General features: G+C 39.9%; 1 protein-coding gene across 1 annotated transcript; it reads right to left on the reverse strand.

Moving 5' to 3' along the window:
- Positions 1-184: 184 nt before the first annotated feature.
- On the reverse strand, positions 185-23,529 carry TERF2 (telomeric repeat binding factor 2). Its single transcript, XM_039851898.1, has 10 exons — positions 23,060-23,529; positions 22,855-22,950; positions 22,107-22,237; positions 11,109-11,195; positions 9,897-10,043; positions 8,406-8,512; positions 6,868-7,260; positions 3,445-3,530; positions 1,956-1,999; positions 185-1,325 (listed from the first exon to the last, which is right to left on the reverse strand). Exons 1-10 carry the CDS (start codon positions 23,436-23,438, stop codon positions 1,167-1,169), a joined length of 1,629 nt encoding a protein of 542 aa, XP_039707832.1. The 5' UTR covers positions 23,439-23,529; the 3' UTR covers positions 185-1,166.
- Positions 23,530-26,460: the final 2,931 nt, after the last annotated feature.

Genomic DNA, 26,460 nt, shown 5'->3' on the forward strand with positions numbered 1-26,460 from the left:
TGAGGAAATGGACAAATTAAGAGGAATCTTTCACATCTCTGTTTAACATGGCTTTCACGGATTAGAACATCCAATACAGTTTGACATCAGCTTTTTAACATAGTCACGGTGGTTCAGCAAAGCTTGTTTAACATTTTGCTACCTCCATCTGTTCATACACGCTGTGCTGCAATTAAACAGCTACTTAAATTTGAGAGAAGCAAGACTTTAATGAAGAATGCTACAAGTTATGGACAATAATTAGTTCTATTTTAAAAAAAGATTACAGAAAACACTTTACTGAAATTTTTTTTTTTTTTTTTTTTGCTAAAGACAGTCTTTAGGATGTCCAAGAGGGACAGCAAGCACAACACGGTACAAAAGGAGAGGGAGATGTTGAATTCCAGTGCAAGACACTAACACAGCACAATTAGGGAATCAGAAGCAATCTTTTCACAAAGAATGGAATTAGGCATTTATATTCAACCAGGATTTAAGCTTTAAAAGTCCAGCATAAGGAAGGGAACTGGGAAGAGAGAATATGGGGTAAGGACGGACTAAGCTTATCTACAATCACCAAAAAACACACTGGTTCAACCACATGAGAAGTGGAGGTTAAACCTGCCTACATAGCCCAACAAATATTAAGAGCAAATGCCAAGGCAGTCAGGTCTAGGTGCTGACGTCATAACAGGCTAGAGTTTTTACAGGGACCCTGATTCCACCAGGACAGGTCTCAACCTGGGCTCATGACAGACGAAGTTCTTTTGCATTTGCATCGGAAGGCCAAAGCTTTCCCTGGAACAAGTTCACTCCAAATAATACTCACGTTGCTGGTTTTAACAGGTCATGGAGTCATCAGTGGCTACTAACCAACTCCACCATTCCCTAGGAGAAGGTCCTACTGATTACTGGGGATTTGAATTCAAGCAAACCACTAAAGAAGGGAAATACTAATGATATTCTGGCACTGTACAAGCTATCTGCCTGTCATCTCTGCCAAGTACATGGGATGGACTTGGCTTTGCTTCTCAGCTCCATGATCTCCAAGAGCGATGAAGTAGAACTGGTACCTCCCCCATGTCGGAGGAGGATGCCTAAAATTTTCATCCCAGCCCAGAGCAGACTATCAGGGGCTATTATTAGGAACCGTGCTCCTGTGAATTCTGTGGAAATGAAATCTTGTTTCAGTTCATGCCAAGTCTTTTCATGGTCCTCCAGCGATCCTTAATCATCACAGCTGTTCGGTTAACAAATGGGTAATTTTTAGAAATGGCAACCCAATTTCCTTCCCCGAATTTCTGCACTCCAGCCTTGACCCACTCACTTTCTTCTACAGTCCATTTCTGCAAAAGAAAACCAAAAGATTTATCACAACCTGTCTCTCCACTTATTCACATTTTCATACAGTAAAGAGGTAAACTCAAGAATCCTAGGAGAATAATCTGAACCTAAAAGAAGGATTTACATTTTTAAAACACAATATGGACAATAAGTTAACACTGCGGATTTGGACATTTAATAATTTTCAATGTCCTGCCATTCCATCTTCAACTAATAATCACATCTGTATTCATACTTCAAACGTGTGTGTTCACGGTCAGGAAGATGTGTCAGGTTTCTGTCCTAGATTTTTCTTCCGGAGAATAACTACAGTAAGTCCTCACTTAACATCATCGATTGGTTCTGTGACTTGAAGTGAAACAATGTATAATGAAACCAATTTTACCATAGGCTAACTGATATAAACGAGAGTTAAGTGCATCTAATCAACATTATAACAAAGACATTGAATGAAAGGACGTTATTCGTTATTGGAGGACCTGCTGTTATTACTTTAACTTAATTTGGGTTATCAGAAAAACGCAAAAGATTTTTTATCAGATGCGTGGGTAGTCTATGAAATGTGGGTACTTATTTTACCTTTGCTCTACCCACACAACCAGAATAGATCAGAGAAAAGAATTTTAAATTACCTGCTTTTTGGTTACACTTGTTGTGCTCTCTTCATCTGATGCTGCTGGAAAACATTAAAAGTAGACATTTCAGAATTCACCTTTCTCTGTGTAAAACACCAGAAGACATATAACGTGCCTAAAGGGAAAACTTGATTCAAATTTCACCAACTTTGAGAAAAGAAAGGACATCACTAAAGGATAATTTGTTTTTGTCTTTTGTTTGCAAGATCATTTCAGCCCATGAAAATCTGTATAAAGCAAATACTTTGCAAAAAAGCATTCAATAAATGTTGGTTAATGATGGATTTTGGGCTCTTTAGTAAAACTAATATTTTCTAAAATTACTGAGGGACTGTGGTATTTAAAACCCAAGCATATATAACAGTTTTACTGTTTCATGCCAGAACTTTCAAATCCCTTGTCCTTTTATATAAGTAAAGTTAGGTTCAATTCCTTAAACAAAAGAATGGGGTGATAATTTTTGCTTCCCACTCCAACAGAGCATGGGAGATATGCTCAAGTTCCCACCTCTAACCATAGGGAAAGAGATGAAGCCTCAAAAAACATGGGACCGCAATAATTTTATAAAGGGCCAGAGGGCTACAGGAGGGCATACGAGTATAAAAGACATGCCATTTCAAGCCAATAAGAAGCAGTTAAAAAGGTGCAAGAAAAGACAAAGTTGCATAAACATGAACCTTGCTAGAGTGTCTGCCTTCACAGAGGCCCTGTCCCAGCAGTGCTTCCTGAAAAGTGGAGGAAGATGGCTTGCAACAGATTGTTTATGTTTAAATTGTGAAGTATTTCATACTATAGTGGAATCAGATTTCTAAAGCTGACAGATCTGGACTGCACTGGACGTGGATGTTTTCCAGAACTTTTATATCCTGTTTTTAAATATTTAATGATTTTACTGATTTTTTTGTTACTTCTCCCCTTTTCCCTGTGATCTTGATCTTGCCAACTACATTTTTGCCTCTAAGGTACTTTTTAAGGACAAAACCTATGAGATTGGCAATGGATTACTGTTCTGTTATAAAAATGCTTAGAATCTCAAACACTAAGGTTTAACACTTAGATATTTCCATTAGAATGTAAAATATGTAGTAGAAATTCTAATGCAAATGCTATGAAGTTGAGTATTAATTATGCAATAGTAGTTTTTCATCTTTAGGAAAAAACATGTAGAAACTGGTAAGAGATTTTTTACTTAAACAAGAAATAACTACTATTTTTTCTAATTCTAAGACTTTAGCAAGAATATCAACTACAGTTAAATATAGGACTTATTAAAAGTGAACCAGGAATTTTCCATAAAATGCTGCTTTAATAGTCTGTTGTTTAATGAAAAAGGAATAAAAACTGCCTCCTCATGAACCACAATGAGGAATGTATTACTTTTTTGAGTTTGGAGACAAGCAGTTTCTGGAATGTTAATGTGACAGTAACATGCATCTATACTTCAGCAAGTGTCAAGGAAGAGACCAAGGAGAATCTCCTAGCTTACCCTGAACATGAAACAGTTCATCCTCTTCCACCCAAGTCTCTTTTTCTTCAACTCCATTAGAGCTGTTCCACTTGCCTTTGGGTACTCTGAGGAGAGAGAGAGAGAGAGAGAGGACAAGGTATAAAACAAATTCATCCTGGGTCATCCTATATTCTGCCCTTGGCTCACTCGCGGTCCTATATTCCTCCTTGTTTTGCTGTGACCACATTCAAGATTCACCTACACACAACTCCCAAATCCTGACCTGGCCAGGTCTCTCCATGTCTTCATCCCCCAGGCTGCAGGACCACTCCTCAAACTCAGCACTGAATACATCACTGTCCTCCTCAAAATATTTAAGGTCTGGGTATTTCATAAATGAGTAATGGAAGCAATTTGCTTAATAAGTGCAGACTTGAAAAAAAAATCTTGAGTTCCATGAATTTACTATGAAATTACCTAATGGGCTGCACTATTTCCTTTGTTTTTAAATTGGATTATATCCCCAACAATGTTTTTTCTAAGAATAATTTGCTGGAGACAAAGCGAAGGATGTTTTTCCTTCTCAGGGTATTAGCAGTGTTGATTACTATGAATAAATAAAAGTAGGTTTAAGTTTTATATCCACATATTTGAGTGCTGGGATAAAATTGATTTTAACTTCTGGGTCCATTATTTTCACTCAGGTAGCTGTTTGCTCTTCCTGCAGACTTCCTGCAGATCGGTTTGGTAGCCTCCTGCTCCTCTGAACTTGGCATTTATTATGTGAACAAATGCTTTGGTACTTCCTAATTTCTCATGTTGTAGAAGGGGCTGAGATCTGAGTCCTCACCTTAACTGTTAGTGGCTGTGTGATTCCAGGCAAGTGAGGTCACTTCTTGGTGTTTATGCTCCTCACTGGTGAACTTAGAATTTGAGGAGCAGTGGTCTAGAGGGGTAAGCAAACTACAGCCTGTGGTTGCTGGTTTTTGAATAGCCCTTGGACTAAGAATGATTTTTACATTTCAAAGGGTAATGCAACAGAGACACAAGTGGTCCACAAAGCCCAAAATCTTAACCCGTTGCTGGCCTTTTAGAGTTTTATGTATGACCCTTTAAATTGCAAGAACCAAAATCATTTTATTTGGTTAATAAATATCTAGTAGGCACTTGTTCTGTGCCAAGTGCTGTGGAGGATATAAAACTCTAGTAAGTCATGGCCTGCCCTCCAGGTGGTACACCCTAATCCTGCCTTCCCCTCCGACTTGCCCTGGTCCAGCCTCCCCCAGGTCTCAACTGCTCATCTGGCAGCCGTGTCCAGCCACTCTCCTCTCCATTCCCTCAGTGGTGTCTTATCAGGCCTAAAGATTAGTTGAATTAGATTTGGGGCATACTTAGAAAAGCAGATGACAGAGCATTCCCCTGCCCCTTCTAATTCAGTAGTCAGGAGCCTGAGAATTTTTTTTCTCTCAGCATTCCACAGGTAATTGTGATATGAAGCCCAGTTTGAGAACTTCTGCCTTATAGAATATAATAGGAACACCCTTTTATCCATCCAGACTTTTCTCCCTTCATCCTCTCTGCACTGTTTTCTCTAGCCATACAGACTACATGACATTTTTCAGAGCATACCAGGCTTTCTCATGCCTTTATGCCAGGGGTTCCCACTGCCTAGAACCTCCAGCCCCCAATATGCTTGATGACTTCCTACTCATTCTTCAAGGCCAGCTCAACATTTGTCCCTCTTCAAGGCTTGCTCCACCAACTCTGCTGAACAGGCTCAGCTCTTCTTCCCTGGAGCTCCCAGGCTCCTCACAGGCACTTCCTTTACAGCCAGGGTCACAGGATCCCTTTTTTTCTGTAAAGGGCCAAATAGGATCTTCGGCTTTAGGCCTTCCTGTCTCTGTTGCAACTACTCAACTCAAGGTAGCATCAAAAGTAGCTACAGACAATACAGCCACAGACAATACATAGATGGGTGTGGCTGTGTTCCAATAAAACTTTATTTACAAAAACAAGCAGCAGGCATACTGGGCTTAGGGGCCATAGTGTGCCAACCTCTGCTTCAGAGTATCCATCATACTTCATACCCTTGACGCATGAGAGGTGGCTATGTCTGAAACCTTCAGAAATCCTCCCATTTATAAAACCACTGTAATCATACTCTGTCCAGTTTCCTCATCTGTTCATGGGAGCAAAACCTACACTTCACAGGATTACTGTGAGGAGTAAAGATCATGTATCAAACAAGAATAAAAGTGTGTTGAGCTGCATCTGCTTGCCCAGCCAGTGACTCACTCACTTCCAAATGCAGATAATGGTGAAGATTTGTGCCTGAGTATGGCTCACCTCTCAGATGACAAAGCCTCTTGGTACCTAGCTCATTCTGCCAGAGCACAGGTCCCCAAACAACGACGACAGAGAGCAGTGGTAAGAGATGGCAAGGGACTTGGGAGACCAGAGAGGTGATCACTTACAGCAGGATGACCAGGGAAGATTCATGAAAGAGGCAATTTTTAAGAGGCAGCCTGGTGTAAGTGGTGTACAAGGCACGGGCATTTGTGTCAAGACAGACCTGGATTAAAAATCCCAAAGCCAAACTTTGCCACTTTTCAGCAGTTATCACTTAAGGCAAGTTAACTTTTCTGAATTTGCCTCTACAAAACAGGGCTAGTATGCCACTCGCAGAGTGAGGACTGTAGAGACTCAGTATGATAATAAAGTGCTCGGCCCATGGAAAGTACTTAACCAACGTCAGCTTCTCTTCCCCTTGAGGGACGGGTGGGATTCTGACAAGCAATGATGGACAGATGATAGTCGAGCCATGGGGAATGACAGGGAGCAAGAGTACAGTAGTGGAAAACAAACAGCGTGTTCCAGAGAGAGCAAGCTCATCAGTTCGCCTGGAGGGAAGGGTCCACAAGTGGGCACAAGGGGTAGCTAAACTCAAAAGCCAGGTCAGGGACCATGACGGGGAGCAAAATGAAAGCATTCTAACCACTGCCCCACAAAACCTAGCAGGAAGTGAGCGATTAGTAAATATTTACTGAGTTTGCCAAGACTTGAATGTCATAGAAGGTGCAAAACTATAAATATTCATAAATCTCTTAAGGATCAAAGTATAACATGGCCCAATTCAAACAAATTTCTTTTAACAAATATTTAGGAGTCAAGCACTCAGAAGTCTGCTAAAAACAAAAGCAGCGATGAATAGGAGGCTCCAAAACCCTTCCATCCTTACTCATGCCCTAGTGCAATGCCTGGAAGCCCACGTGTGGGGCTTCAGAACTGGCAGGGATGGCTATGTATGTCGTCACTCTCCACTCCCGAGTCACATTCTAGCAGTCTGAGCAAGCTTTGGTGGTGAAGAACTTAGTTGAAAGTTACTTCATTCATGGAAGCAATACCAGGCCCAACCAGGCCCACCAACTAGCCCCCAAACTGCTACAAAGAAGGTCTTCATACTTGGGATTCTTCTCCGCGGGGAGGGGTTGGTTGAGAATGGCAGGCTTGGACGGTGGCACTGGAACGACCTCCTGGGAGGAGTCGAGGCCTGGGCTCGCCTCAGTACTCTGGCTGTCCTCCTCCAGAACCAATCTGCTTATTGTCATGCGCTTGTTCTTGGGCTGCAGTTCAGAGCCACCCTCCCCCTCAGCAGAGGCTGAACTTGCATTTTCATCTTTTCTTGGTCTCTTGTTTTTGAGGGCTGGTGATGGTGGGGGTGCTTGTTTAGGAAGTACCAGATCTTTCTGGTCCAGTTTTGAGAAGGCTGCCTCAGAATCTTGTGAACCAGACAGAGTCTTGAAAGCTGCTTTCAGAGTCATAATTCCAATGGTGGTTGGTGTATTCTGTAGCTGTCTGTGAATAAGGCAAACACAAAGATCAGTTTCATCATTGGTGATGCTCATCCGAACAGCCACTTTTTCAAAGTGTGAAGCTTCAAATTAGAGGACTCAAGTCGAGGACTCTGTTTGAAAAAGAAAGGTTGCTTATACAACCTTTACACAAGCTTCCATTTAAGTTAAAACTCTGGAGTTTAAACTGCAAATCAGAGAACCTAAAGGAACTAGGGCCAATGACACTCCCTCCAGGGACCTCGTTAGCCCACGTGCGGTCTAACCCATTTAGTCTGCATGGACTAAAGCAATGCTCCATTATGTAAGAATTCTTCATAGTGCCTAAAAACTAACCACAAGTCCATCTAGAAAACCTACTGATAATCCAGCAATTTCACCTTGAAGTCTAAACTCTTCTTCCAGCTGTCCCAGTCCAACCCTCATGCGATAGGAGTGAAAAGACTGGTCTCTATTTTGCCCCTTTTCTCCTATAATACACTTGTGAATGGGATCTTGAGAATTCTCAGCATAAGAAGTGTGCCAGTCTTGGAACAACTGCCTTCTTAAAATAGAGTGCAGTTCATCTGTCATTTGGAGTAGCTAGTATGCTTTAGGTAAAAACTGTGAGAAGGCAAACTGGCATCTCATAGGCCTGCCACACCCAGCCAGCAGATAAGTCTTGTTGCCCTAGCCTACACAAGTGCTTTTGAAACTTGAATAACTGCCAACATTCAAGAACTGGGAAAGCTTAAAAAAAAAAAATTTGGACATCCCACACAAAATGTGAACTGAAGTTTGGGCATTCTAATGTAGCAACAATCGCACGAAGCTGAAAAACATACCCTCTCTGGTTCAGTGCCATGCTGTCAATTATCCTAGATCCATTTTGCTCCTTTACGTTTCCTACCAGGCCCCCACAGGCATCTAAACTTGTGTTCCCTGCTTTGGCAATTGGTCTTGGGAATCTGATTCACAAGTCTGAACACTATATTAAGAGATCAGGTATCAGCAAGGAAGTATTGAGTAGATATGTGAACAGTAACCCAGTGACATGTTAGGAACTCAAGTCACCAGGAGGAACTAAGAGATCCTCGTCGAAGGAGGGGACTGTTTCCAACAGACCACTCCAGTATTTAACCCAGGATCACAAGAGGGCATCCCTCTCACCTTGCAGGTTCTCTGGGTGGCTTTTCCACAGGCTCTGGTGCTGGCTGTTTATCTTCCTTCACTGTTGTTGAGGCAGCAGACTCAGATTTCAAAGCTTTTTTGGCCATCTAGGAAGGAGAGGGTGTCATTAGGAAGAGGAAGCCACAGAATTTCATTAATTCTCTATATTCAGTATGCAAACATGTTCACCTACAAATCCAATCTAGGCATAAACTAGAGAAGGACAAAAGGAGTGGACTTATAAGAATGATCTCAAGAACATGATTTGAGTAGTGCTAACCATCTTGACATTGAAAGAATTCTTTAAATGTGTGATTTTACTTTGTGTCTCCTCTTCCATCTTTCCAATCTCATTCTTAACCTAGTTTCTGAATCCTAAATACACCTTTGGGGTCATGTACAAAAAAAAAAGTCAAACTTTTTTGTTTTCAAACTTAGGATAACTGATGGTTTATATTAATATCTTTGAATCTGTGTATAGATTTTTTTATGACTACATTTCCACAAATATGTTTTGCCTTTTAACAACTCTTTGAAAATCCTTACTTATAGCATATAAAGCTCTAAGTAGGCCAATCTTGCTCTAACTCCAATTGCTCATCCATCTCCCTCTGACTGAAGTTTTACACATTTCCAGTCAGTCCAGCATATTCCATTTCAGGTATATGTATCTGTGATGAGTGATGTCTTAAGAGCTGAAAGTTCTATCCTCACACAGAAACAGGGGCAGCTTATTTTCCAGTTACCTGGAATACAAAGAAAAGAAAGGATCCTAGGCCAAGCTCAAGTATCCTAACCCTTGCTCCCTGATTATTCCAAACTATCTGGTTTACAAATAATTTGCCATTTGACAGATGACTGCTAGGTTCATAGACACTATCCTAATATAGGCCTTGAACATCTATTGTTATGAGCTATATTTTCAACACTCAAAATTTTGGTTAAAAGAAAAATCTCTTACTGTTTTCTCTTATCACAGTCCACCTTCTAAGACAGATGGGGCTCTCTTTCTTCTATGTACTGTCTTGAGCCTCATTGCTTCCATTCTTTATGCTTAAATCTTTGATCTAATTGAATGTCTTCATTTGGCCTCTTTTGCCTTAACATATATCTAGTCTCCAGTTATGCCTTCTTCCTGTTAACTGTCATATCACATCTATCAAGCCACTCTTCCTCCCAAACTTAACTCACATTTCATCTCTGGGAACCACCATCAGCTCTAAGTCAATGTTCTCCTACTTTAACAACTGATTAATCACATGTAGAGGAGGTGAAAATAGGAGGCGATGGAGACCATCTATGTTCCATTTGCCTCTGCCAGGATTTCTGCTTCTGTATATATAAGGTATTTAATTAAGGAAGATAGTGCATACAATTCAGTCTTTCCCACACATTTATTCTGTAACTTCTAAAAAGAACTGTCCCTTTTCTAATTGCCTGCACATTCTCAAGGCCATATCATGGTTATGGGAAGAGAAGGCCAAGGCTCACTGTGAGGAGGTAGGGCTCTGCATCATCCAGGTGACTCTCCAGGAAGCGCAGCATCTTCTGCTGGAAGGTCTCATAGGAGAAGTTCTGGATAACAGGGTGAGCCGAGTTCTTTTCACGGATAATGTTCAGGAGATCATTTCTCAGCTTCTACACACAAAAAAATATTTGCAACATGAGAAAGGAGAACTCCAATAAACATTCAATAATGATGGGTTGAGACACTATTATCAGAACTTCCACAACGCTGTCAGTGAAAATCCCTGGTACACATATCAGAAGGGCAGCCCCCCACAAAGAAGGGGTCAATCAATTGTGGATCAGCCACAATGGGTTACTATGCAGCTATTAAAAAAGAAAAAAGAACTTAAGATCTAAAGTACTTCCGTACATTTACATAAAAATTTTAAAGTTGAAAAAACAAAACAAAAAGGATAAAACTTTTTATACGCTAATACAGAATGATCTCCAAGCTAAAGTAAGTGAAAGAAGCAATTTACAAAAATGCTCAAATTAGTGTGTAGAATATGCTCATATATGTATGTGAGAAGAACAGGAAGAATGGGCATATGTGTATGTCTTTATGTACACACACACACACATTTACTTGCTTGCGTAAACAAGGTATCTCTGAAAAGATAAAAGAAAAAAACAAACAAAAAATACTGGCTGCTTCTGAAGAGAATGAGATGGCTGAGTGAGATGGGAGAATTTTCACTAACCTCTTTCGTTAAGCTTTTTGAATTTTGTATTTATTATGTATATGTTACCTTTTCAAAAACTAAAATTTAGATTTGTAAAGAAAAAAAAAAAACAAGAACAAGGTACCAACAGGGCTTTTGACACCAGAAAATAGAGGAGTTAAGTCCTAATAAAGGCAAATTCTCAAGTCTGCAGGATCAGCATTTATGTAAGTGAAGATCAGCATTTATCAAGCTATCAAAACTCGATAGCTTGATAACTTTAAATAAAGTTCTGTCACAAACCAGACATAAATGGGCAAGTAAATGACTTAGGTATATTTGTCTAATAAAAAAATAAAATTTGACAAAAGCCTGGATATAAAAGATAACATGCTAAAGGTGATGAATATGTAAAGATAACTATTTAGCTCACATTCCTGAGAAAAAACCTTTTTCCTGTTTTCACACACACACACACACACAAACACAATGAAATGGATTTGTCATAGGAGCAAAAATATATGAAATTTACCTGAGTTGTGGGGTCCTTGGACATATGTTTTTTCAAAATTTTTGAAGCCTTTTCAAATTCTTTGTTTTTGATACAAATAATGACGGCCTACAAAAGGGGGAAAAACTTTTTTTAAACTGTTGTAATAATGACATGAAATCAGAATGTCAAATATCAAAATATACCTTACTAAAAAGTAAAACCGAGTATTATATATCCAAGAACTTTTTCACATTCTATCAAATTCCTGTACTTAAAAACTAACAATTATTGTTCAAGTGTTATGAACAACTGTAAGCTCTCAGTGTATAGGGTAGTAGATTTTCAAAAAGATGGCTGATACAGCAAAGTCTGATCCCCTGAACGACAGACCATTTGTTCAGTTTGCATAGGATCTTCTAAGGAAAGGCAAAATTGGCAGGAGTCATTCCAGGTCCCCAGAACAATTAGTTCTGTTCTTTTTGGATGCAAAAACTTTGATGTAATGGAGGTGGGGGGAGGGTAGAGGGGAGAATATACTTGGGGGTGGGGAGGACATACTGCGGGTGGGCAGGGAGGCCATTTGCTGACCACGGAGTTCTGCTAGTTCCATTCAGGAAAGGCCTGAGGCCAGTTCTGTAGGAGAATCAACACAACCTCTCAGCACCATAAGCCCCAGCTGGCAATTCCAGTTAAAGTGTGCAGGGAATTGCTGAGACAAAACAACCAGAGGCAGGCAAAGTTAGACAAAAAGTTCCAGGTAGGATGAGAAAGTCATATCAGCCACAGAGAAGAATAAGTCTTTTGGTAAAGAAACTCCAAGAGAATATATGGAGAGGGAAAAATAACAGTAATTGAAAATTTAAAAGGATATTTAAAAAACATGACTTCTTTTAAAAATTAGAAAAGCCAGGGGGAAAATGGGAGCACTTCCAGTTATCTAACAGGATAGAGTAGCTACCTCATATTCAGTCTCAAGAGAGGTGTCAGACACATAAGTGCGTATGTAAAAAAAGGGGGGGGTGGAAAACTGGTTCAGAGATATTTTCAATCTTCACAGGGAAGAATTTAAGGAGAAACACCAAGAGAAGGACTAGCAAGGCAAGTCAGTTTAAGTACTAATCTCTGGTGATGGTATCAACATGCTGAGCGCAGCCCAAAAGGGCAAAAAAAAACTGATGTCAAATGCTCTTGAACAGCAGGCACAACCATAAGTTCTTGCTGCCCAGCGAAGGTAGTCTTTCAATTTAATCAGATAACCATTTTCACTTTTACATCATTTTCAGCAGAAAATTATACTAAGACTATACTTACTTTCTTGCATACAAAAGGTTTTACCTGTTATAAATCATTTAGGTCGTATTATGTTTTAAAATTTTATTTGTATACAGTACAATTATTTTTTTTCGGGGGAGTGTACTGTTCTAACACATGTATTGACTCCTGTAACCACCACAATGATACAAAAACCACAGATACACAGACCTCCCTTGTGCTGCCTGCCTTGCTGTAGTCACCACCCCTTGCCCCATCCCTAACCCCTGGCAACCACTGATCTTTTGTTTTGGCTCATTAAGAATGTCATATAAATGGAATCATAAATGGCCCTCAATATAATGGCTTCCTTCCCTCAGTATAATGCCTTTGAGAGGGGCAATACCAGTAGTTGTTACATTAGCAATAGTTCCTTTCTTATTGCTGAGCAGTATATCTGATTGTATGGATCTACTACAGTTTATCCATTCATCCACTGAAGGACGTTTGGGTTGTCTGTGATTTTTGGTGATTATGAATAGAGATGCTAAAACATTCTTGTACAGGTTTTGATGTGAACATAGCATTTCTCTAAGATAAACAATGAGAAGGGGATTGCTGGGTCATACGGAAAGTATGTTTAACGTCGTAAGAAATGACCACACTGTTTTCCTCAGTGGTTTTACCATTTTGCATTCCTGTCAGCAATGTATGAAAGTTCCAGTTGCTCCACACCCTCACTAGCACTTGTTAATGTTAGTATTTTTTTAAGTTTAGCCATTCTACTAGGTATGTCCTAGTATTCATTGTTGTTTTAATTTGTACTTCCCTATTAACTAAATAACGTTGAGCATCTTTTCATGTGCTTATTCACCATCTGCATGTTTTCTTTGGTGAGTCTTTTGCCCATTTTTAAAATAAGGTTGTTTCCTTTTGAGCGTTCTATAGATAGGATATAAGTCCTTTGTCAGATATAAAATTTGCAAATATGTTGTCCTATAGCTTGTCTTATTCTCTTAACAGTATTTTTCTCAGAATACAAGTTTTAAATTTTGATGAAGTCCAGTTTATCAGTTTTTTCCTCTTATAGGTTATACTTTTAGCATCATATCTAAGAACTTTTTGCCTAAGTCCAAGACATCAAGATTTTCTTTCATGTTTACTTCTAAAAGTTTTATAGCTTTACATTTTACATTTATATTATGATCCATTTTGAATGAATTTTTGCAAGAGTTTTTCAAGGTTCATTTTTTGCATAGAAGCATCCAGTTGTTTCAATACCATTTGTTGAAGACCATCCTTTTTCCATTGAAGTGCCTTCACATTTTTGTAAAAAATCACTTAGTCACATTTGTGTGGTTCTATTTCTGGACCCTTCTGTTCTACTAGTCTATATGTCTGTGGTCACGTGAGTACTTGGACTCATGGATAGTTAAGTCCTCCAATTTTGTTCTTTTACAAAACATTTAGTTCCTCTGCCTTACCATGTGTATTTTAGAATCAGTCTGTATCTACAGAAAATCCTACTGAGATTGTGATTGGAATTATATCTATAGGTCAGTTGGAGAAAAATGACATTAATTATGTACTGTCTTCTAATTCATGAACATAGTATGTCTTTTCATTTATTAGGTCTTGATTTCTTTCATCAGCATTTTGATTTTTCCACATGCAGATCCTGCACGTTTTGCTAGACTTATACCTAAGTATTTCTTTTTCTTTTTCTTTTTGGAGCTACAGTAATCCCATTATCCAGTTTGGTTTTTCTGCAGTTTCAGTGACCTGCAGTAAACTGCAGTCCAAAAATATTCTATGGAAAATTCTAGAAATAAAAAGTTTGTTTTAAATTGCAGTTCTAAGTAGCATGATGAAATCCCAGGCCACCCTGCTTTGTCCCTCCTGGGATGAGAATCATTCCTTTGTCTGGCGTATCCATGTTGTACCTGCCTGTTAGTCACTTAGTAGTCACTTGGTTATCAGATAGATTGTTGTGGTATTGCAGAGCTTGCATTTGAGTAACCCTTATTTTACCTAATAAGGCTCCAAAGCACAAACAAGTGATGTTAGCAATTAGGAGATGCCATAGGTGTATATATAGGAAAAAAGTGTATATAAGATTGGTACTGTCTGTGGTTTCGGGCACCAACTGGGGATCCTGAATGTATCCCCCACAGATAAGGGGGGGGGCTGCTGTATTATAAATAGCACTGTTTCGGTAATTTTATTTCACATTGTCACTGCTATTATATGGAAATATGATTGATTTTTGTGTGTTGATCTTGTATCCTGCTATCTTGCTCAACTATTTAATACAGTTTTTAAAAATATAGTCTATGGGATTTTCTATACAGACGATCATGTCATTTGTAAATAGAGACAATTTTACTCCTTCCTTTCTAATCTCTTGCTTTTTATTTTTCAACTTACTCATTAGCTACGTCTTCCAATATGATATAGAATGTAAGTGGTGAAAATGGATTCTTGCCTTGTTTTGGATCTTAAGGGCAAAGCATTTATCTTCCACCATTAAGTATAAGCTTAGCTGTATGTAGGTTTTTTGTAGATTCCTTTTATCAGGTGAGGAAATTCTCTTTGATTCCTAGTTGCCAAGTGTTTTTTTGTTTGTTTTTCTCATGAACTAATGCTGAATTATGTCAAATGCTGATACGACCAGATAGTTTTTCCTTTAGATAGGGTGGATTACATTGATTGATTTTCAAATATCGAACCAGCCTTGCATTCCTAAGCTTTAGGTTCCACACTCTGCCACACTAACTGCATCTGCATCCAGAGCTAAGCAGCAGGGTAGACAGTAAAAAAGGCAATGGAATCTGTTCCAACTTCCGGTGATCACAGCTCCTCTGCTAAAGAGAAAAGGGTCCTCTCCCTTCAGTTTCAGGTGCCTGCCCTGCTGCCACTGTTACCACTGGGCCACTGCTGCCACCAGTGTAGTACTGTCTGGGTGCTGGGGTAGAAGAGAAGGGAGAAAAGGAAAAAACAAACAAACTGGAATTTCTCCCACCCTCTCTGGCCCTTAGGAGATTTCTTTCCTGTGCCTCAGACCAGAGAGAACCTCTCTTCGAGTTCTTTCTGTTCACGTGTAGAGTGCACTTCCAGGTTTCAGGAGCCTTCAAGTCCAGCCCAGGCGATACTGGAGAGGGAAAAAATAGTAAACTACTCATCACCGGTTTGGCGGACCTTCAAATTCTGGTCTTCTTCCCACCTGCTTACTACCATTTACATTTATTTATTTATTTATTTATTTAAATTTCAAGTATACAGTACATTGGTTAGACATCTACATAGTTAGTAAAATGATCCCCCCCATTGCTCCCTCCCTTCCCTGACCCTTCACCCTGCCAATGTATTAATGCTAACTGCATTCCTAAGTCTTGCTTCCCATTCCCGTGACCATCCGTCAGCTACTAATTTGTACTTCTTTAACCCTTCACCCATTCTCTCAGCCTCCTAAACCTCCTCTCTGTCCGTCACCAAATTGTCCACTATATTTGTGAGTGTTTTTGATTAGTTTGTTCTTTTTATTTCTTAGATTCCGCATATAAATGAAATCATATAGTGTTTATCTTTTTCTGACTTAAATACCTTCTAGGTCCATCAAAACAATATCTTTTTCCATCTTTTTCATATGCTGGGGTCTTGTTTTATCTTTTCAGCCACTCTTGGTTGAAGGACTTAATTCTTTTCTATTTAAGGTACTGATTGATAGGAATATAGTTACCACCATTCTTTATTCCTGTTTTTGATACATGTTTTTTCTTCTTAAAGAAGTCCCTCCAACATTTCCTGTAATACTGGCTTAGTGGTGATAAATTCCTTTAGCTTATTTTTATCTGGGAAGCTCTTTATCTGTCCTTCAACTCTAAATGATAGCTTTGCTGGATAAATTATTCTTGGTTGTATATCCCGGGTCATCATCCTGTCGAATATTTTTTGCTAAGCCCTTCTGTCCTGCATAGTTTCTTTTGAAAAATCAGCTGCCAGTCTTATGGGTGTCCCCTTTTAAGTAATTCTTTCTTTTTCTCTTGCTGCTTTTAATTTTCTTTGTATTTAACCTTTGGCATTTTAATTATGATGTGTGTCTAGGTGTGGGCCTCTTTGGATCCCTGATTTTTGGAATTCTCTGAGCTTCCTGGGGTTTTATATCCATTTCTTTCACCAAGTTAGGGAAGTTTTTCATCATTATTTCTTCAAACAGCTGTTCATCATCTTGATTTTCTTCTGTTATGCTGATCAGATGAATATTTAGAGCCTTAATAGTGTCCCATATCCTCCTTAAATTATTTTTATAGTCTTGGCATCTTTTTTCTTGCCATTCTGGTTAAGTGTCTTGACTGGCTTTCCTGTCCTCTAGATAGGGCATTTGATCCTCTTCTTTATTCACTTTGTTTATTCCATTTAATACACTTCTCATCTCAGATAATGTGTTCTCCATTTCAGACTGGTTCCCTTTTATAATTTCCATTTCCATTTTTCTCTCTTTGTTGGAGTTCTCTACAATTTCTAAAAGTTCATTGAGCATCTTTATAACTAGTGTTTTGAACTCTGCATCTGTTAGATTGTTTGACTCCATTATATCTGGACTCTGTTCTGTTCTGTCATATGGTTTCTGCTTCTTTTTCTTCCCAATTTGGCTGCCTTTCCGTGTGTTTCTATATAGTACGCAAAGCTCCTAAGTCTCTTAGTCTTATTAGTGTATATTTGTGAAGTAGGTGTCCAGTGGCACAGTCCTGAGAGGGGTTCAGCTGCTGGCCAAATTTAGCCCAAGCCTCTACCCCTCTGAGGCCACCTGTTAAGATTCAGCTAGCAATCCACAAATGCTGTGCTTATAGTTGCCTCAAAAGGCCACACCAGAAACCAAGGCCAGCTGTCTCTACCAGTGTGAGTCTCAGCAAGGAGCGCCTGACTTGCTGAGGATACACCTGGATATGGCTTAGGTGGGGCCCGAGTTGGGGGAGGCGGGGTTTCAGGGAATCCTCTGGGCGGAGTGACCTCTGTTATCCAGTTTGATGACATCATAGCTATGGTGGTCCTGTGTCCGGTGCACTGGGAGAGGGGAGGGCTCAACAGGGACCAATGGATACCGCTGGCACTTCTGTACTGAACGAATCTTGCCTCGGCCCTCATTCCAACAATGTCTCCCTATAAGTCCGTGGTGCCCCCTGGGCGCAGCCGAATGGGCACTGGTGCTCAGAGCAAGCAGGTCCATCCCCATGAAAATCCGCTTGTGGACGTGGCCCCTTGATGAGGCATCTGCCTCCACCACTCAGGACCGGGCATCCCTGCGTCCTCACCCCATCCTACCTTCTGCCGTTGCAGGGTGCTTTCTTGGATTTCTCCACAGTTGTATGGCTTGTTCATCTAGATCCCAGGTGATTTTTCCTTGCTGCTGCTCCTTGTTTCCGTCACAACTTTGATTTGGTCACCAGAGGGATAAACAGAGCCTCTATCATCTATGCCAGTTTTCTCTCTCCCTACCATTTACATTTCTGAGTCCTTAGATAGCTGCTCCATGCACTTTGTCCAGGACTTATACTTGTAGCATTAAGAGAAACAGAAGAGAATATGCTTAATCTATCCCAGAACTGAGGCAAAGGTCCTACTATATTTATTTTGTGAAGCAAGAAAGGAAATGTGAATTCTTTCAAAATCTAAAAGTCTGCCTCCAAAGTGTGCTATGGGCTTATTTTTTAAAACTATGTATTAATTTACTGTGAGGTTTTTTTTTTTAAGAGATGAATCATTGCTTTTCCACTTGAGAGTGTTCAGAAATAAGTGTAATTTCTTCTCTATGTATCTGTTAAGGTTCTTGGGGTATAAGCAATAGCAATGGTCTGTTGCTAACTTAAACAAAAAGGAAATTCCAAGCAGATTTTCAACAGAGATGAGATAGATTTATGCTGGGGAAAATGACAGAAAATGCACAGAAAGAGAAAACCAAACTCACAGAAGTGACAAAAGGCTAAAGAAGCAAACTCAGAAAGAAACCAGGCTGTTATGGGAAGCAGGAATGCTCAAAAGCTTTGACAAAGCTTTTTGTTTCAAGAATTAAAATTCTAAGAGAGTGTGTCTGAAGTACAAGCCCCGCCCAAGTGGGTTATAGCCCCCAAAGAAAATCAAGGTGCTGTTACTGAAGATGCACAGCAAAAAGCAACAAATAAACGCTTCCCCAAGAACATGCCACACATGTTATTTTCCCGTTCTCCACAGAAATCTTAACTGAGGAATCTCTCTTTTAGTTAAGAAGAGAAAACTAATGCAGTCTCAGTATCATTAACAGCTTACAGAAGCAGTTCTCACACTTTCTGGTCTTGGGATTCCTTTATACTCTTAAATGTTAATGAGGATCCCAAAGAGCTTTTGTTTATGTGAGTTATATCTGTTGATATTCACATTAGAAATATAAAACTGAGAAAATTTTTAAATATTTATTAATTAAAAAGTAACAAACTCATTACAGGTTAACATAAATAACATCTTTATGAAAAATTACTATATTTCCTAAGACAAAAGTTTAATGAGAAGGAACCATTCTTTTACATTTTTGAAAATCTCAATATCTGGTTTAATAGAAGAAAAATGGATTCTCATATCTGCTTCTGCATTCATTCTGTTGTGATATGTTGTTTTGGTTGAAGTCTCTTTTTAAAAACCCAGCCTCACACAGATAAGAAGTTGCAAAAGGAAGGAGTATTTTAATAGCCCTTTCGAAAAATTGTGGATATTCTTCTTTGACTCTATACCAAACTTTGGAAAGTGAACTTTTCTAATCTGTTACATGAAAATGTGTTAGTCTATCTTATACTTTAAATGGATCTTTTACCCATGAATGATTTTGTAATAGAATGAATTGATCATCTGGAAAATATTGGTTCACAGAGTCAATGTGGGTTTGCCAAATGTTGACACATTAAAAATATTTTTAAAGTCACAGTTGTTAATATCACCATAAATCTTATCAGAAAAGTTGAAGAACTGGAAAGCTATCAAACATATGAATATAAGTTTTCCAAAGCACTAATTTTAACTTGAAGGCTTGAATGTTATCACCAGCAATAAATACTGTCAATTGTTTTCCTTGAAGTGCTAAGTTCATTAGCTCCTTCTCAAGACCATTACTGCCAAATACTCACGTCTGAATAACCAAAGTTTCTCAGTTCTTTCAAGTAAAAATGGTGTTCCATTTAAAACAGCAGCTAGATCAGCATGCAGCTCAAACAGTCACACAAATGCAGCAGAAATACTTTAGGCAAACTTCCTATTCTGTCAGGCAAGACAGTGAAAAGATGTCTGTTCATGGGTCTAGATTTAATAAAAATTTTTAACTGCTTCCTCAAAGACATTTAATTAAAACTGGCTTTTTTTTGAAACTCTAAGCATATGCCAACGAAGAATTCAATGACTGCTATTACAATTTACCTCTGTCTTGGTCATGCTAACACACCGGCAGTTTTACCCATCATTGCTTCTACACCATCAGTGCAAACAAATGTCAACGTACTGAAAAAGTCAATGTTTTGGCATTGTTACGAAAATTGCTTGGACCTGTGACAGGATCCCTGAGACCTGCAGAGATCCTCAGACCATAAGTTGAGAAGTTCTACAACTCATTTGATAAACTTAAAAAATCTAATATACTTTTAAATAAATTGACGTACACTTTACAAAGCTTAAAATGCATCCAAAAGCCTCACTGAGCCTAGGCATCCCAAGGTATTTTTCCAAAGATGACCATTAATGATTTTATGACTCTAAATGAGAAATGAGAAAAATAATAAATTGAAGAGACAAGTGACATAGTATTACTTAATAACTAGGAAAGCAAGGTAATTTTGGTAGCCAGCCTCTAAGATGGCCTCCAATGATCCCCACCTCCTGCAGAGTCTCATTCCATACACTACTCCAGAGCTGGGCTAATCTGTATTACCAAGAGCATATGCCGCAAGTGATGATACATTACTTCTGAGATTATGTTAAAACAGACTGCATCTTCTGTTCTTGTTCTCCTGAATCACTTGCTCCAGGAGAAGCAAGCTATCATGCTGTAACCAGCTCTATAGGGAGGCCCTGGAGTCTCTAGCCAGCAGCCATGGAGAAAGTGAGTCCTGCTAACAACTATGTGAATGAGGGAGGAAGCAGATCTTTCAGCCCTAGTTCAGTCTTGACATGACTTCAACCCTAGTATCCATCTTAATTATAATCTTATGAGAGATCGCGAGCCAAAAACCCTCAGCTAAACCACTACCAGATTCCTGACTCTTGGAAACTGAGAGATAATATTTATTGTTTTAAGTTGCTAAGTTGTGGAGTAATTTGTTACACAGTAGTAATAGTAATACAGCAAATATAATGAGATCTGGTACCTCATGGAAAATGGAAAAGCAAAAAGGAGCCAATGTAAGAAAATGGTTGACTGTTTCAAGGGAATTTAGATGTGAATAGATTTTTCCTAATGAACCCCCCAAACAGGAGATCTATGAGCTTAAATGATAAAAATAATAAATGTACAGCTAGCTGGAAAATAAAAGCCCACAATGACTCTTCCAAAAGAGGGGCCAGAAGACAAATCTACAAACTGTGTATTCTGAAGGAGTTGCATTTCTGAATCAGCTAGCTACTTAACAGGAGTTACATGAATTACTGTGAACTGGTGCTGTTTCTTCCCATTCAAAAGATCCTTAACTACGCTGAGAGTAGGCATGGATTCTTCCTCCCTTGCTAATGCCATTTCTAGCATTTTCCCTCCAATACAAACCTGACTTACCTGTACTAAAAATCTATTCTTGGAATTATTCTTCCTTGGAATTGGAATTACCTCAACATTCTCTGCAAAACCAAAAGTAGTTCCTGCCAAGGCCCTTAACTGGGTTAAGTAAAATATCTGCACCTCATACTAGTTGTTTTTTAACAGGGTCCTTCAATACTCAGTACACAGCCAAGGGACAGAAAGTCTTCATTGCTAAGCAAGGCTTTATTCTTGCCCTTTTTAGGGGGTCCTCTTTTCTTATTGTTTTTCTTACTTTCCACCACCAAGGCAATGGTGAGCTTAGCCCCCACCTCTGCATCTGCTTCTATACCCCTAGCCTTCATTACTGGAGAATAGCCTTTTCTGACTGGTTCCCATGACCACTTCTATGTTTTAAATAAAAATAAATTCTACTACTTGAAGCTACCTGAGCCATGACACATAGTTCCAAACTCTTGAACGCTCCACTAGCTTTTTTCTTGTTAAAAACACTACTTGCCAGCCTTCTACCATGACTGTTCTTCTAACTGGCTGATTATCCCAGCAGCTCTAATTGTCTATTCAAATGTTCCCTAACTCTCTCTACCTGAAGACAATTGCACAAAATAGCTCAAAATCAGTCTCACATTTCCCAAGGTCCCAGCTTTTCTCTTTGGTCTATTATAAACAAGGATGACTAAACCCTAAACTAGTTACTTCTAGCCCTTCCACGATTCTAAATGTGTAATAACCTCCAAAATATCAGTCTTCAATATCAACCCATTTCCTGTGTACTGTGACCCCTCCTGCCAGAGCCACAAAGACCACCAAAATCACAAAAGCTGAGCACCTACCATTAATGGTTCTTTCCAAGTCTGGGCTGAAAAGGGGTCACCTGAAGAGGTAATATCAATGGGGGGGTGTGTGTGTTCTCTTGCTCTCTTCATCCATTTTCCTCTACCCCACACAAAAAGATAAGTATTGTATCCTCAAAGACCTCTGATTCTTGTTAAAAGAAAAAAGAAAGAAAAATAGAGCCTTACAGCCTCCTTGACCAGTTTTCTACTGGATTCGACCACTGCCTCTGTCAGTGTAAATTCCGTTTTAATCATCTCCAGCACATTGATAGCTGATTCCAGTGGTGTGAGCTCAGCCTCCATATCAAAGGAACAGTCTAGGACAAAGAGCACAGTTTTTACTTTAAGCGATCTTAAGTTATGTCCAAAAACACATATATTTATGGCAAAGAAATGCAAATATAGTTAAGATTTGCATTTAATTATTGACATACTTGCTATAGGCTTACAAACATATTAAGTATCCAAATTCAAATAAAAGAATTTTAAATGACTTAATTTTCAAGACAGGTAAAAAGTTATTTTTTAAAACACATGGATTTGCATCTCAAATTTCAGGATACATGTATCCCGAGATACAAGCCGCCAGAAACTGAAGACCGTTTTGCTTAACAGCTGTCAAGTTCAATTCAGAACAAAAATGTGCTCATACTCTGAAAAACAATCTACTATGGAGGAAGAAATGGCCATCTTAACATAACTAACTTCAGACAGAAGCAAAGTTGGGGCGAGCAAGAAACAGGTGGGAGGCAAAAAAAAAAAAAAGGCAAGCAAGAGAATCTCAACTGGAGAAAACTAGAGCCAGAGATTAATTCAGCACCGTGATCAAAACATAGTAGTGTACCTTAACCCCGAGTCCTTAAGTTCTGGAGATAAATTTTATAACAACATAATTCTAAACAAGCCCAGAGAAGAACACAAAAAATAGCCATACCTAAATTTTCCCCTTCTTCAATGCGCGATAGACACTGCATAACTCGCAGCAGCCGGGACACGGTATGCTCCTTCCCCAAGGGCCTGACAAGTAAAGCTGGGAAAGAAGACATCGTTGGTTCGGCGACCCCCCCAGCCCCGACACCCGGGCCCCAGAGATCCCCTTCCCAGGCGCCCGAGCGTCCTTCCCCCGGCCCGGCCCTCACCCTGCATGATGTCCCGGATCTGCCTGAAGTCCCCGTACCGGCTACTTCGAAAGGCCCGCAGCGCCTCGTGGAAGTAGAACTTGAGCACCCAGCGGTTCACAGCCTCCTCCAGTCGTGCCTCCCCCGCGCCCCGCTCCGCGGCGCCCCCCAGCCCCGGATCATGCCGTCCCCGCCGAGCCCGCCCGCCGCTGCGGGACGCCCGCCGGCTTGCCGCCCGCCCGCTGCCGTCGCTGCTCCCGCCTCCTCCCGCCATCGCGTTCGATCGCCGCGCACCCTCCCCGCCCTCCCGACCGGGCCGCTTCCTCGACTGTGACGCCGCCGGGTCACGCACGACGCCCGGGCCGGAAGCGGGGCCCGCCGTCCCGGCTCCCGCGGCCATGATACAGACGGCGTTCCGAACCGCCCGCGGGCTTCTGGGAGGGAAAGGACCGTGGGGGCCCGGCCCGGCTCGCAGACTCCGTAGTTCCTGTGCACTGGCCGCAATGCCTGCTGGGGCTGAAAGTCCACGACGCCCGGAAGCGTAAACCGACCGTGGTTTGCAGTCAAGTGTCAACTTTGCTCCGACATTCTGGAATACTCACTGTGCTCGGGACGCGGGACTGTGTATAAGATATTGAAAAATAAATAACGTGCATCTTATTAAGCACTTTTAAAACTGAAATGTAACAATAATGGAGGAAACTTTATTAAACAAATTTACACTTTAACAAATAATTTAAAGCAAAGCCCAGCGTTAACCCAATCGAGATCAAGAAATAGAATATGGTCGGTACCCTCGAAACCTCTAGACACAAGACACAAAATTATTTAAATTACAAAAGTAACACATTTTGTAGAATAATTAGGAAAAAAGGAAAAGGTTAACATTTAACTCCCACATGAAAAAAATAAGACGACACTTAGGTTTATAGCCTTCCAATATTTTCTGTATACCTATTGTGCGTATATTTATAGTTATTTACCAAAAAATTATACATTTTTATGTAACCTTCATTTTTCACTTAACGTGTAATGAACATCTTTCCATTAAATATTTTTTTCTACAGTATCTTTAGCAGCTACATAGCATTCTAATACATGAAAGTTTTCTTTATCCAAACCCCTACTGTAAGATGTTTAGGTTTTTCAAAATTTTGTAATTCTAGACAATCTCCATGTTAGAAATGTCATCGTAACTGTATCATTGCACAAATTCATAATTATTTCCTTAGGATAATTTTCTCAGAGTAGAATTACTGAGTCAGAATATGCAGAACACAGGTCAGAACATTTCATTCATCACTCATCATCCTTTTGCTTTTGAACAAGATGCAGACTTCTTAACATGACTTTTACAGCCTAGAAGTCACCTGTTTGCCAACCTCATTTTGAGCTCACAGGCGCACAACTTTGGTCACTTCCATTTCACCTGCTACTCAATCTGCCTGGAGCCTTCATCTTGTCCTTTCTTGCCTAACTACATCCTTGTCCTTCAAGCGTCATTTAAAAGATATTTCATCCTTTCTTGACTTTCTGAGCTAGATTAAATCCCTCTTGCTGTTCCTCCTTAGCACTTCATATTTCACCCTTTCTGAAATACATTCTCCACAGTTAGCTCCTCTGGGGCAGGCACCCTGTCTGCCTGTTCACTCTACGTCCTGGAACCTAGCCTAGGGCCTGACACATTCCTTAGGGTTAGAATGAATTGATTAGGTACATGAATAAGGCTTTTGATACATGTCGAAAAACTGTACCACCAGAAAATTATATTTGCTGAGATTTAATTTCATGCCCACCAGCAGACTGTATTCAGGGACATTCTTAGGCCTGCCTCCCATTTATTATGTATTTGTGTCATGATTTTCTAGATACAGAACAGCTGACTGCATAATCTTATACCGTACAGGATACCTTCCTTGAGTTCTTTTCTCCCCTACTATCCTTGTAGATCGTCCTAAAGAGGACTTTTTGAAAAATCATGGTCCCTCTCTCCTTCTCCAGGTACTTTTCTCGTTCAACCACAGTTCTAAATCCACTTCCAGCCTCCATTTTTCTGGACACAGTCTTGAACTTTACTTTCTCCTTTGCATTTCTGTGATGGGTTTGCCACACTGACCTGGGAGAGTCCATTCCCCACTCCTTCACTGGGCGCATCATTGTCATATCTTCCATGTGCAGGGGAGTGATTTAGTAATGGGCATTTCCAGAGGACTGGGTGGGTCTGGAGTGGGTATAGGAAGGAAGTGAGGACATAGGGTGTGAGTCATGTACAGGTGTCTCTGATGCTCTTGGAATTCATTGCCTGGTACCTGGACCAAATAGAGAAATGCCAATTCTGGTGGGTGGGTGTGCTCCCTCCCTGGGAGGTCCAGCAACTGGTCTAGCTTCAAAGACTTTCTACCAGCCCCAATGGACTAGAACCAGCACAGATCCACATCGGAGCCACTAAAGGACAACTTACGAAGGCAATTGGCAGCATCACTGAAGATGTGAAATTACATGCTAGACCCTTGAATTAATTAGACACAGACCTCATTCTGTGTTGTATCCTGCTCTGAGAAAATCTCCATGTGGTGGACATTCCAGAATGGGGCAAGAGGCCTCTCGGTCTGACAGATCTTTGGTGATTGTGGCTGCTTTGCGATCCCAGCCTGCCTGCCCGCCTTAACAAGGAACCAAACTATCTGCCTCAAATTCTGACTCCTCCACTTGCTAGCTCTGTAACCTTGAGCAAGTTACTTTACCATCTCTGTGCCTCTGTTTTCTCAACTGTCAAGCACAAATAATAGTGGTACCTCATAGATTGTATGAAAATTAAATGAATTATTATTTCCAATGCCCTTAGTACAGGGCTTGGCTTATTGTAAGGACTCAGTAAGCGTAAGCTATTTTTTTTTTCGCTTTTTAAAAAAAATTTTATCTTAAAATTTCCATGATTTTTTAAGGGTTAGGGAAGGTCAACAAATAAATAAATTTATTTATTTATTTTAATTAGTTTCAAGTATACAGTACATTGGTTAGACATTTGTATAGTTTATAAAAGGATTCCCCTAACTGCTCCTTCTTTCCTCTGGTTTTCCACCTAGCCAATATATTAATGCTAACTGTATTCCCTATGTCATGCTCCCCATCCCTGTGACCATCTATCGACTACTAATTTGTACTTCTTTAATCCTTCACCCCATTCTCCCATCCCCCCAAACGACCTCCTCTCTGTCCATCTCCAAATTGTCTACTATATTTGTGAGTCTGTTTTTGATTAGTTTGTTCTTTTTGTTCCTTAGATTCCACATATAAGTGAAATCATATGGTATTTATCTTTCTCTGACTTATTTCACTCAGCATAATAACCTCTAGAGTCCATCCATGTCATTGCAAATGGTAGGATTTCATTTTTTTAATGGCTGAGTGATATTCCATTG

This window comes from Pteropus medius, unplaced genomic scaffold (genome assembly GCF_902729225.1).
Source record: "Pteropus medius unplaced genomic scaffold, Ma_sr-lr_union100, whole genome shotgun sequence".
In the NCBI taxonomy this organism is placed as follows: domain Eukaryota; kingdom Metazoa; phylum Chordata; class Mammalia; order Chiroptera; family Pteropodidae; genus Pteropus; species Pteropus medius.

Bases quoted from the DNA above. Each gene is read 5' to 3' on its own strand.
- TERF2 (XM_039851898.1), bottom strand. From the start codon at position 23,438: ATGGCCGCGGGAGCCGGGACGGCGGGCCCCGCTTCCGGCCCGGGCGTC. The intron at 2,000-3,444 runs GTAAGCTAGGAG...AATGTTTTCCAG, and splicing joins TGAACTGTTTCATGTTCAGG to CAGCATCAGATGAAGAGAGC. The intron at 1,326-1,955 runs GTAATTTAAAAT...TTTCTTTTGCAG, and splicing joins CAAGTGTAACCAAAAAGCAG to AAATGGACTGTAGAAGAAAG.